At 41.6% G+C, this 13,453-nt stretch overlaps 1 protein-coding gene across 2 annotated transcripts in view; it reads right to left on the bottom strand.

Annotated features, from left to right (window-relative positions):
• Positions 1–5,224: 5,224 nt before the first annotated feature.
• Positions 5,225–13,453, bottom strand: part of LOC120913608 (protein FAM162B-like) — a 19,336-nt gene continuing 11,107 nt past the window's right edge. Inside the window, exons 2-5 of one of the 2 annotated variants that reach the window (XR_005743543.1) lie at positions 12,657–12,762; positions 10,648–10,756; positions 5,899–6,039; positions 5,225–5,865 (exon numbers count right to left, since the gene is read on the bottom strand). Coding sequence is in view for 1 of the 2 variants with exons in the window: in XM_040323680.1 (XP_040179614.1) it covers positions 5,953–6,039; positions 10,648–10,756; positions 12,657–12,762 (302 nt within the window). In the remaining variant the exon portion in view is untranslated. Of the gene's footprint in view, positions 6,040–10,647; positions 10,757–12,656; positions 12,763–13,453 lie in introns of both variants that reach the window. The other variant, XM_040323680.1, reaches the window with a different exon arrangement.

Raw genomic sequence — 13,453 nt, 5'->3', positions numbered from 1 at the left:
TATGACATCTCTACAAAATAAAATACCTCTAGTTTTTTACTATATATATATATATATATATATATATATATATATATATATATATATATATATATATATATATATATTACTATATTTATATTTAAAGTACTATATATTGCTTTTTTTTCCTGTTCTCTTCTGTACACATTGTGAATTCTCACCACATTCATTAAGCTAAAGAAACATTTACCTTGCAAAGTGAACAGCCTGTAGTAACTCAACATCCACATGTTGACTGTTCCCCAAGTAAAGATTTAGCTATGCCCTCTATCAATAGCACAGCCTTAGTGAGTTGTAGAGGTTTTGGCATTTACCAGTTTGCTTGAAAGAGCTGGATATAGAACTAGGGAATGGGGCTTGAAGTGGAACTATGGACAAAATAAAAACCGGCATACTTCTATTGCTAGCATTAACACAGCAGATTAGAAGATTTTGTTTACCTTAGTCCCCCCTGTAATATAGTTTTATTACTTGTTGATTTTGCACATAAAACCAAGCTGTCCAGATAAAAGTGGCAGTTTGGGGAAACCATAGTATACGGGAGGAGGTACCATACTTAAAATGGTCAGTTTTTATTCAGGCTCCCTTTAAGAATTAAATTGGTTGAATTAATTTACACTGAATTGTGGCACAGTTTCTCCTGGAATACAAATCAGCTGTATAGTCTGCAGGGGATGTAAGCTGACTGAAAATATCATTTTTTACTCGCAGCAAACTTCTTGGCTTCAGATAGTAGAAATTTACAAAGGTCAGGAGAGTTATGTACAAATAAATAATTAGCACTGCTCTCTTTAGCAAGAAAAGACACTGTGAGTCCCACAGGTCTGATTATGTAAGCTAGTTCACAAAGAGGTGACTACTGAGCAGAATTATTGAGCTCATCACGCACTGCGACGGTTTTGGAGGGGAAAATGAACAAGAGTTGTCAGGCTTGGCAAAGATTGTCATCACTGAGGACAGCTTGTCACAAATGGTAAAGATGTACATAATCTAAAATCCCTGCACAATCCAGGGGTCATGCAAAAAAACAAAACAAAAAAAAAATATGGCGCTGTGCACGGAATGACAGCCATTTAAAATACTCACAACAAAATAAATGATTATTCTATAGTATGTTATTTTCATTCCCTTTTTGCATATTTTTTTGTGCTGTTTAGTTTTCAAAATATTTTATTGGTGAAATCAAACAAAGTGACATGTTACATTGTACAGATTGTTTCAACATAAATGGTACATCAACATTGGTAGAGAGTATTCGTAAAAAAAACAGACATAGTCCAATTCAGAGAACCCAGCATAAACCTTAGTGTGTTGCTTCCGGTCTCACGTCTTAGTTTAGAGTGTGCAATGTTCAGTGTTTGGGTTTTCAGACATTATTCAGGTCAGAGATTCTTTATTGTTTTAGATGCGACAAAGCGCATGGACACAGGGAGAGATATTAAGTACTGGTACCCAGCTAGGGGTACCTGTGTTCAAGTGATCAAAACAATATTAAGTGTCTCTCTCAGTAGGGTACGAGATTGTAATCTTATGGGGGCTTGTGTGATATGTTGTGATAAGTTCCAATATGGGTTATGCAAGGTGTTTTCGTTGTTTGGTGATATCAAAGGATATCAATCCATTGGGAAAGGAAAATTACTGAGGGGGGTTGATAATAGTGGGGTGTGAGTAGGTAGAGGAGCGTTTGGGTAGGGAAAAAAGGGAGATGTAGGAGAGGAAGAAGAGGGGGGAGGTGGGGACCTATGGGAGTGGTATTAGTGACCGACTCCCAGGGAGCAGGTTTTATTTGGAGTGTTTGCTCAGACTTTTTGGTTGCATAGGGGGGTGGACGTCTTTTAGGTAGTGGGATTCCAGAATTCCGCCATTAGATTGTGGTAGGAGCGTATAACACCTCTGAACCTTCAATTCTAGATCTCTATTTTACTTGTGTTTAGGTTGTTAAAGTGTTTAGTCTGGTAAATTCCGTCGTTGTTTGAAAGTGTGTCCAGCATGCCCATTTAATTCCAATTTTTTTTGGAGTATCTTGTGCACTTTGGATCAGTTCTTCTATTTCAGCTATTCTTTTGATTCTACCGAACCATTCCTTGAGTGATGGGATGTTTTGGGACTTCCAATGTACATGGACACATTGTTTTGCCGCATTAATCATATGCATCGCTAGTGATTTGTGGAATGAATTATGAGGTATGTGTGAGTGGTGCAGAAGAAACTGGGCAGGGAAAAGTTTCAGGTCATAGAATGTTATATGTGAGGTGATGCGGTGCACTTCCTTCCAGAAAATTTGGATACATGGACATGTCCACCATATGTGCAACAATGTGCCATGTTCTTTCTGACATCTCCAGCAGATTTCCATCAGATCCCTTCTGGCAAAGGAAAAAGCTCCCCATGTACAGCAAGGAGATATAAAAAGGTGTGTCCCAGGCAGTCTATGGTACTCTTGGGTTTCTTAGAGTCTCTGCCTTGTAAGTAGGTGGATGATGGAGGGCGGGTGCCCGTCTTCCCCATTTTTCTTCCTTTGGTGGAATTATGGTGGGTATCTCCAGAATGTACAGGCGGCTTAGCTGCGTGTCTTGGCTCCTGGGTGATACGACCATGTTGCTGAAGCACCCTGGGGTGTGCTCTCCATGTTGGTATGGAGTGGTAGTGTCGAGCTGGACCTCGGGCAACAGGAGCTCAGGGATTAAGCGTCTATCTTTGAACAGAACCAGGTCATGCCCCCTAGTGCTGTTTATCAAGTGGGATTGTAACCTTTCAACAGAAATGTAAATCTGGGAGAACAGTCTGTACCCCTGTTGCCCAACCTGCAGCACTTTGGCACATATTGTGAGGGCCCTCTTGGTCCCTTCAGACAGTAATGTGTTTCCCTATTACCTTGTTATAGCAGTGATTTCTAGCAGCCTCATGTAAAATTTCTTCAGTCTATGACTGTCCCCTGAAGCATGTCCCCAGTCTCCAACCTATAGCACATTCAGTCTTTGCAAGTCTCCTGTAGTACATTCATAGTCTTTGACCATCTCCTATACCATGTCACCAGTAAAAAAAAAACAAGAACAAGGGGTGCACCAGCCTTGCATCTTACCTTTTTTGGCTCTGAAGAAGAGGAAACCTATCCTCAAAATGCATCAGCCATTTGAAGTGCCTTCCCTAAGCTGGGGTCTGTGCAGGGTGTGCGGGTCACTGTGGATATTGATTAATTCAATATCACGTGCTGTTTGTTAATGGACATTTGTAATATTTTTTCAATGAAAGAGTTTTTAAGTTAATACACAAGGCTGGTGCACCCTTTGTTTGTTTTTTTTCTTTTCTGGGGCTACCCCAGTATCCAGGGGACTGCAAAGTCCTGCTCAGGTTCAAGTTGATAAAGACCTAAAGTTCTCCATTGCTGGAACATCCACCTTGAGCACAGGAGGTTGTTCTTTTTGCTTGTATGCCATGTACACAGTCTCTAACCATTTAATGTATCACATCTGCCGCCTCTTAGCATCTCCTGTACCACATATGCAGCCTCTGACCATCTCCTGTATTATCCAAGTGTAATAGGTCAAAGAAACCACCAAATTAAAAATCCTTATAAGTCCAAAATCTTTAATGTTATTGTAGAAATGAAACAGTCTATGCCATCAACTATTATATCATGTTCATAGTCTCTGAAAGTTTCCTTCAGCATGTTCACAGTCTCTGAAAGTCTGCAGGAGCGTGTCCACAGTCTGAACATATCTTGTATTATGTCCACAGTCTCTGACAACCTCTTGTATCATACCTATAGTCTTTGACTGTATACTGTTGGGTGTAGTCTCTTACATTGAAAATACACTGAATTTATGTGTGACCATTTGGTGATATCAAAAGCCCCCCATATCAAGAAAATTGATTGCCACTCAACTGAGTGGCGATGCAGCAACAATTGCCACAGCACATTTGTACATTATTATAGGCCTTTATACGGTGCCAACATGCAGTGGTATATATACAGTACATTCACATTATAGCAAACTTACCCCCTAGTGTGCCCTCCTCGGACGAAGTCCACAGCTGCTGCTGATGCAACCTCTGCTCAAGCACACCAGAGTTACTTTGTCCCAGGACCCTTTTTCATTCTCTTCATCTTACAGATTCCAGGAATAGACCCAGGAGTATACATTGCGCAGTGCAGCACGAACAAAATTAAAACATTCTGTTCTAAAGAGGAAGAATACTTTTGGCAGAATTATTTTTGCATGTCTATTTTACTACAAACTCTACCTCTTAGCATTTTTTTTTCTAGGGGTTTTATCTCCACGTTGATGGAAAGTGCGATAGTGCGAAAGTCCAACAGGAAAACGGCGATGGAGCTTTGGTCGGGAATCCCAGCCGTGTGTATGCTCCATCACAGTTTTTCCCATAGGAAAACTGCTAAAAACCACCGGGCAAAAGTCCGCCTGTTTTCCCGCGGGAAAAAAGAGAAATCTTTTTTTGTCCGGCGGTTTTTGGGCAGTTTTCCTGTCGGAAAAACTGCGAGGAGCATACACACGGCCGGGAAAACCGCCCGTGTGTTCGTTCGAGGCTTTACATGCTATACCAGGAATAGCCTCAGAGATTTATGGGGATTGAATGTGCTGGCATACCCAAACAATTTTTTTTCCTGCAAGCCAACAACATTGGTCATGGAATGCAATAGAGGGTTGGGCTATTTTAGCTTGAGGGACAGTGAGTAAGGATAAGTGCGTTTTCTGTTCTTCTATAATGGCAGGGTTATTTTAACATTAGGATCCTGCTTACAGGTGGGCAAAGTACAAAGATTCCTTTTAGGTGTGTTGCTGCATATTCCTTGTCCATTCAGGAGGATCCTAGAATTAGAGAGGTGACCAAGAGCAGTTGCTAGGGGGAAAAATGAGGACACGCAACTTGCTTTCTCGGCAGAAATGCAATTCAGAAAGTTGACTATACCGTATTAAAATTCTTCAGGAAAAACATATATTTCCCTTATAGGTCACAAAGTGTACATTTTGTCCTAAAAGTTATTTATTTAAATTTTTTCTTGTTAGAAAAAATATGTTGTTTCAATGCTAAAGTCTACACCAAGAATTAAAACATGGAAAATTATTTCAAACTACAATTGATGACAAATAATTCTGACAAGAATTTCAATAAATGTCAAAGTTTAGCACCAGCCAGACATAAAAAAAACAACATGTAAACATGATGTTAGGTATTTATTAGGTATTTTTTTTTTATTTAAAAAAAATACATACATATTTTAAATGTAACTTGCGTAGGCACCCACATTTTTTTTTATATTTGTATTGATATTAGGCCCTTGTAGTTCAGTGCACAATAGAACGCAAAATGGAAGATGGAAGGGGTTAGTCACTCCTTAGTGCAGTCCAATTTTGCTGCTTCAGCAGTGGAGGTAGAAGGTTTAATTGTACTGTCTGCAGGGGTGTCTGCAGAATTACAAATCCTTTTTAGAGGTAAAACGGTTCCTGTATACACAGTTCAACACTTCAATTGTGTATTTGAGGTCAGTTTAAAAAGGCAACCCAAAAAGCCAATCTGCCAACCGGCATTTCATATTCTAACAATTAAAAGAAGTAAATGCAAGGCCTAACTGGGAAAACCTGGTGAAAACAATTACAGGTTTGTATCAGAAAACAATTCACCAGATTCTGCCATTAGCTCAATGATGGTAATAAAAAGAAACCTTGCAATTTATAGACTGCTGTAGCGAACTGTTGCAACATTTGTAAATGAACCCGCAGTTGTATATAGACAGGCCACATTCAAGAGCCATATGGGAACATATATACTGTACTCCTTAGGCAAAACATACACACTAATGGCATTTTAAAAGTAAAATAAATCAAAGGCGCACAATAGCTCTTTATTTAATCTATCGGGAAGAACAGTAAAATTCTAAAAGTATTGCACTTCTTCAAATCAGTGATTTGGCTACTGTCTCTCTTTCTCTACTTCTTCTCTCCATTTTGCTTTCCTGTCTATATTCCTTTGGAGCAGCGTTTGTTCCTCTTTGACAGCCTGAAGATGGGGACAGAGATTCATCTTGTTATACATGTTATATATTATATGACTTCTTAACTTGACTGTCTTATGTTAAAAGTGGTTAAGAAAGGGGGGGGGGGGGGGTAAAAAAAAAGTCCCAAATGTTCCCTCTTTTTTGCATTATGTTAAGGGTGAGCTTATAAGAATAGATAAATGACCATTTAACAGTGTTGTGTAGGCTCTTATACGAAGCAACTGGTGAGATATATACCAAAATATATATATATATATATATATATATATATATATATATATATATATATATACATACATACATACACACACACACACACTATGGGGTAGATTCACATACCTTTAGGCGGGCGTAGCGTATCTCCTATACGCTACACCGCCGTAACTTTTAGAGGAGAGTATGGTATTTTCAAAGATTTTGCCGCCGAAGTTACGGCGGCATAGCGTATTAGGGCCGGCGTAAGCCCGCCTAATTCAAATGTTGAAGCTGTGGGCGTGTTTTATGTATATTAACTGTGACCCCACGTAAATGACGTTTCGATCGAAAGGGCGCATGCGCCGTCCGTGAACGTATCCCAGTGTGCATGCTCCAAATGACGTTGGCAAATCGTCATGCTTTCGACGTGAACGTAAATTACGGCCAGCCCCATTCACGGACGAGTTACGCAAACAACGTAAAATTTGAAAAATTTGACGCGGTTCCGACGTCCATACTTAACATTGGCTGCGCCATGTTTTTGATGGTTTATCTTTACGCCTGAAAACCCCTTACGTAAACGGCTTATCTTTACTGCGACAGCCGGGCGTACGTTCGTGAATAGGCGTATCTAGCTGATTTACATATTCTAGGCGTAAATCAGCGTACACGCCCCTAGCGGCCAGCGTAAATATGCAGTTAAGATACGAAGGCGTAGGAGACTGACGCCGGCCGTATCTTAGCAACATTTAAGCGTATCTCAGTTTGAGCATACGCTTAAAGTTGCAACGGCGCGGATTCAGACTTACGACGGCGTATCTACTGATACGCCCGTCGTAAGTCTTTATGAATCTGGCCCTTTATGTTAATAATTTGCATCCTAACCAGATGTCACAATCCACCACTTTCCACTATAAACCACAGCCTGAATTTTGTAATCCATTTATAATATCCAGACCACAGTTTAGGGCGTGTGATATCACATGTTAATTATAATACTATTGCATCATTAAACACTGAAGAATAGGAAGGCAGCAGTTTTACTGAGGGAAAGGATATATAAGGCTTTTTAAAGGGGGTACATAAAGAGTTAAAAAGAGAAATACTTCTATTGGGGTTAAACCCCTTGCTGCCACCTCCCAGCTGCCCTTTAAGTGACTGTTGGCACCAGGAGGCAGAGGTGGGTTCCTGATCACGTGATCAATGATTGGTTATCCCAATGGTCACATGATTGGGAGTCCATCCCACCAATCGTAAACAGTGAACAAGAGCTGTTGTAATAGCTTGATCAGTGTGCTTGAAGCATGCAGTAAGCATTCTCTTAGCACTGAATCTCAGGGACATGTATATGTGCTGCGGCTTTACCAACACCTATGTGTTACGCCAGAAAGTAGAGGTTAAAGTGGAACTTCATTTATAAAATTAGGTCATGATAGATTACTTCATGCTGGCCTCTTTTGCAGTTATAGAAAATCATTACAAATAAGTGCCTATACTGGTAAAAATCCAGCCAAGCCCCGCCTTACCCGGCTCTGCACAGCCTCAGTTGTCCAAAATTCAGACACGGTGGCCCAGATTCTGGTACACTGGGCGTATCTCTGCGGCGGAGTAACGTATCCGATTTACGTTACGCTGCCGCAAGTTTTTCAGACAAGTGCTTTATTCACAAAGCACTTGCCTGTAAAGTTGCGGCGGCGTAGCGTAAATCACCCGGCGGAATTCAAATTCGGCGGGTAGGGGGCGTGTATCATTTAAATGAAGCGCGTCCCCCCGCGGAACGAGCTGCGCATGCGCCATCCGTAAAATATCCCAGTGTGCATTGCTCCAAATGACGTTGCAAGGACGTCATTGGTTTCGACGTGAACGTAAATGACGTCCAGCCCCATTCACGGACGACTTACGCAAACGACATAACTTTTTTAAATTTTGACGCGGGAACGACGGCCATACTTAACATTGGCTGCGCCTCATATAGCAGGGGCAACTTTACGCCGGGAAAAGCCTAACGTAAACGTTGTAACTTTACTGCATCGGCCGCGCGTACGTTCGGGAATTCGAGTATCTAGCTAATTTGCATACTCGACGCGGAAATCGACGGAAGCGCCACCTAGCGGGCAAAAAAAATTGCAGTTACGATCCGACGGCGTAAGACTTACGCCTGTCGGATCTAATGGATATCTATGCGTAACTGATTCTAAGAATCAGTCGCATAGATACGACGGGCCAGATTAGGACTTACGATGGCGTACATGGCGCTGCGCCGTCGTAAGTCCTTTGAGAATCTGGGCCTGTGCCTATAATCAGTGAGTCACTAGAGGCCAATCTGTTGATATCTTCTCCTTTCTACCTAGGCAGACTGTGAACTTCAGCACTGTAATGCCACGTACACCCGATCGGTAATTTCGATAAGAAAACTTTTTTTCCCGACGGAATTTCGGCTCAAACTTGTGTTGCATACACACCGTCAATAACACGGTAAAGTACAACACTACGAGTCAAATTGATTTTGAGCATGCGTGTTTTTTGGTGCGTCGGAATTGCATACAGATGATCGGAAACATTTTTTTCTGTCTGAAAATTTGAGAACCAGCTCTCAAATTTGAATTTGCTGTCCGAAATTCTGACAGAAAAAGTCAGATAGGGCCTACACACAAGCTCACATCAAACGTTTCTTGTCGGAAATTCTAACCGCGTGCATTAGGCTTCCTATATACTTGAAACTACTTTGGCCATGGGAAAATGCAAAACGTGGCAAAATTGCATCGCAATTTTCTGCGTTTTGCGGCCGGCAGTCAATACGTTCTTATCCTGAACGCGATTCTTCTGCGTTCAGGAGAGGAAGGTTAGGAAAGGTTGGACCTCAGCAGCTCCTAAACAATCCTAAAAGCCTATGTGCACATGGTTCCGCCGCTTGATCGTTCTTATAGGCGGTGGGAGGGGACACACCCCCCCCCTCCCACCGCCATCCGGTGATTCTCTGGGCTCTCCCGTGCGATCGGGGGCCCGAAGAAAGAATCGCCCTTTGCCGCATAGGAAGCATAGAGATGACTGGTGATCAGATGGTTACCAGTCATCTCTATGACTGTCGGAGGCCCGGGCACGATGTGATGACGTCACGCACGGGTACTGGAATGTAAACAAAGCCGCAATTGCGGCTAGTAAGCATGAGATCGGTGAATTTTTTTTCACGATCTCATGCTTTTCAGCCTGGAGGAGAGATGTGGGGTCTTATTGACCCCGCATCTCTCCTTAAAGAGGACCTGTCACACACCTTTCCTATTACAAGGGATGTTTACATTCCTTGTAATAGGAATAAAAGTGATAAAAAAAAAATATGTAAAAAAAAAAGTCTAAAAAAATAAAAAAAAATAAAAGTAAAAAAAAAAAATATATATATTAAAACGCCCCTGTCTCCAGTAGCTCGCGCCCAGAAGCGAACGCACACGTAAGTCCCGCCCACATATGTAAACGTCGTTCAAACCACATATGTGAGGTATAGCCATGTGCGTTTCAGCGTGTGCAACAATTCTAGCACTAGACCACCTCTGTAACTCTAAACTGGTAACCTGTAAAATGGAGATTTTTAAGTAACGAAGTTTGGCGCCATTTCATAGCGTGACATGTTAGATATCTATTTACTCGGCGTAACATCATCTTTCATATTTTACAAAGAAATTGGGCTAACTTTACTGTTTTGTTATTTTTTAATTAATGAAACCATTTTTTTTTTTTAAAAAGGCGTTTGAAAAATGATTGTGCAAATACTGTGCAAGATAAAAAGTTGCAATGACCGCTATTTTATTCCCTAGGGTGTCTGCTAAAAAAAATATATATATTGTTTGGGAGTTCTGAGTAAGAACGAGAGAAGTGCCAGAATAGGCCTGGTATGGAGGTGGGTATAAAAGCCCTGTATTAAAGGGGTTAAATAGTAATTTTTGCACCTTTACTTAGCTTTACTTTGTTTAAATCTAACACTTGAGGGTTAGAGGTTTTAAGGTTATCTTAAGTCTGAGAGCAGCTGCACTGGCAACTCCTTTACCAAACAAGTTGGACATGATTTGCTAAAAAAAAGTAAAGCCCAGTGAAGTGAATGGCACTTCACACAGCTCCACACTTTAATAAATAGAGTTCATTGCTACCTGTCTACTATTGACAGAAGCTGAAGTGTCTGGTTCAGGCAAAATAGCGGGACACATACATCTCTATTAAATAATACTCTACTAATATAATAATTTAAGAATGAATACTTTGTGCATAAGTATAAGTATAGTTCTCTTTAAAACTCCACAATTTCTCATTACATGATTTGTTTGGGTTTGTGATAGGTTTACTTTTAGTTCTGAAAGCAGGAAATGTAGGCAAGTTAGATAACACCAGGCTTGTCAGGCCCACAGCTGTGAATATTAAGTACTTACTTTTTTACCAGACCAGACCATCAAAATACATCCCATAACTGTTCCCGCAATCATCGCCATGCAGATCCTTATTCGCAATTTACCCCTGGCATTTGCTATGGCTTCCACCCTGAAAGAAAACACACGAGTCCAAAAATTGGGTATATATATATATAGCTTTTTTTTTCCAGCCACATCTGTCGCTGGCCCTGTTCTCGCCCATCACTTTAACTTGTAACCTCTGTCCGACGGAAAAAGAAGCAGAGGCTATAGGAGGTACTGCAGCCAGGCTGGCCACTAAAGGTGAAAGGGTAGCAGGTGAATGGCCCTTTGAAGCTGGGGAAAGGGGGAGAGGACAAAGAGGAGAGCAGTGAAAAGTTTTATGTGTGCAGAGTTGTTATCTGGGGGGGGGGGGGGTGCCCAGGTCAGAGCTGAGAGCTTAAGAAGAGTGCAGAGATATCAGTGAGATGTGGACAGGGGGTGCAAAGTAAGTAGAAGAGGGCTGAACCCTGAACTTCGTGCGTAGAACACTCCTGGACCCTAAACTCCATGCAGAGTGCCTCTGAACCCTGCACTCTGTACAAAACACACTCCTAAATCCTGCACTCTGTGCACAACACATTCTTGAACCCTGTACTCTGTGCATTGGGCACTCCTGAAACCTGCACTGAGTCCTGCAACTATTCTCTGACAATAAAGCTACATTAAAACATAAATATAAATATATTATAATATATATATATATATATATATATATATATATATATATATATATATATTACACATACCCTATACTACCAAAAGTATTGGGACACCTGCCTTTACACACACATGAACTTTAATGGCAGTCTTATGCCCTGTACACACGATCGGTTCGTCTGATGAAAATGGACCGATGGACCGTTTTCGTCGGACGAACCGATCGTGTGTGGGCCCCATCGGTGAAAAAAAATAGAACCTGTTTTAAAATTTTTGTATGGTTAAAAAACTGATAGAAAAAAACGATCGTCTGTGGGGAAATCCATCGGTCAAAAATACACGCATGCTCAGAATCAAGTCGACGCATGCCCCGAAGCATTGAACTTAATTTTTCTCAGCACGTCGTAGTGTTTTACATCACCGCGTTGGACACGATCGGATTTTTAACCGATGGTGTGTAGGCAAGACTGATGAAAGTCAGCTTCATCAGATATCTGATGAAAAAATCCATCGTTTTCATCAGATGAACCGATCGTGTGTACAGGGCATTAGTCTATAGGGTTCAATATTGAGTTGGCCCACCCTTTGCAGCTATAACAGTTTCAACTCTCCTGGGAAGGCTGCAGGGTTTAGGAGTGTCTATGGGAATGTTTGACCATTCTTCCAAAAGAGCATTTGTGAGGTTAGGCTCTGATGTGTAAGAGAAGGGCCGGCTTGCAGTCTCCGCTCTAATTCATCCCAAAGGTGTTCTATCGGGTTGAGGTCAGGAATCTGTGCATGCAAGTCAAGTTCCTCCACCCCAAATCTGATTGTCCATGTCTTTTTGAACCTTGTTTGTGCACTGGTGTGCAGTCATGTTTGAACAGGAAGGGGCCATCCCCAAACTGTTCCTACAATGTTGAAAACAATCCCACACCATAATCCCCCCTCCACCAAATGATTTGGACCAGTGCACAAAGCAAAAGACATGGATTAACGAGTTTGGGGTGGCGGAACTTGACCATATTGTCGGGATCCACCCAGCAGCCTGACTGACAGTTGGCTCCAGCTCTCAGTGCGCTGCCGTGAGCCGCAGTCAGCTGCGGCCGCCCCCTCTCTAGCCTGGCACACCAGTGAATGCTGGATGGGCAGAGAAGGGTGACTGACAGTCACTGCTTTCTGCCCTGGAAAGACTGAGAACTGAATGATCTGTGGTCCTGTGATCATTCAGTTCTCAGTTATAGAGCCAGTGAGGGACAGATGCAGCATCACACCAATGCTGCAGCATGGAGGTGAGTATGTTTGTTTGTTTTTTTTGGAACCCCTAACCTCTCCTTTTAAGATTTACTCACGATACATATTCTGGAATAGCCTCCCTTCTTTTGTAACGTCCAGTCCACACTAGCACCTTTTTATCAAAGTCCGACGGCTTCGTCTGATTTCTGAATAAGTGGTTAGCTAGTAAAAAATGAAAAAAGAAAAAAAGACAGTAAGACAATGATTCTGAATAGATGACATTTTAAAACTGTATCACTTTCCTATGTAATGTCTACCTGCAACAATGTCTCACAAAAGTGAGTACACCCCTCATGTTTTTGTAAATGTTTTATTATATCTTTTCATGTGACAACACTGAAGAAATAACACTTTGCTACAATGTAAAGTAGTGAGTGTACAGCTTGTATAACAGTGTAAATTTGCTTTCCCCTCAAAATAACTCAACACACAGCCATTAATGTCTAAACCGCTGGCAACAAAAGGGAGTACACCCCCAAAGTGAAAATGTCCAAAATGGGCTCAATTAGCCATTTTCCCTCCCCGGTGTCATGTGTCTCGTTAGTGTTTCAAGGTTTCAGGTGTGAATGGGGAGCAGGTGTGTTAAATTTGGTGTTATCGCTCTCACTCTCTCAAACTGGATGTTCAACATGGCACCTCATGGCAAAGAACTTGGAGGATCGGAAAAAAAAAAAATTGGTAATCTACATAAAGATGGCCTAGGCTATAAGAAGATTGCCAAGTCCCTGAAACTGAGCTGCAGCACAGTGGCCAAGACCATACAGCGGTTTAACAGGACAGGTTCCACTCCGAACAGGCCTTGCTAAGGCCGACCAAAAGAGTTGAGTGCACGTGCTCAGTGTCATATCCAGAG

Source organism: Rana temporaria, chromosome 9, assembly GCF_905171775.1.
Source record: "Rana temporaria chromosome 9, aRanTem1.1, whole genome shotgun sequence".
In the NCBI taxonomy this organism is placed as follows: domain Eukaryota; kingdom Metazoa; phylum Chordata; class Amphibia; order Anura; family Ranidae; genus Rana; species Rana temporaria.
This window is presented reverse-complemented; position numbering and strand designations above follow the sequence as displayed.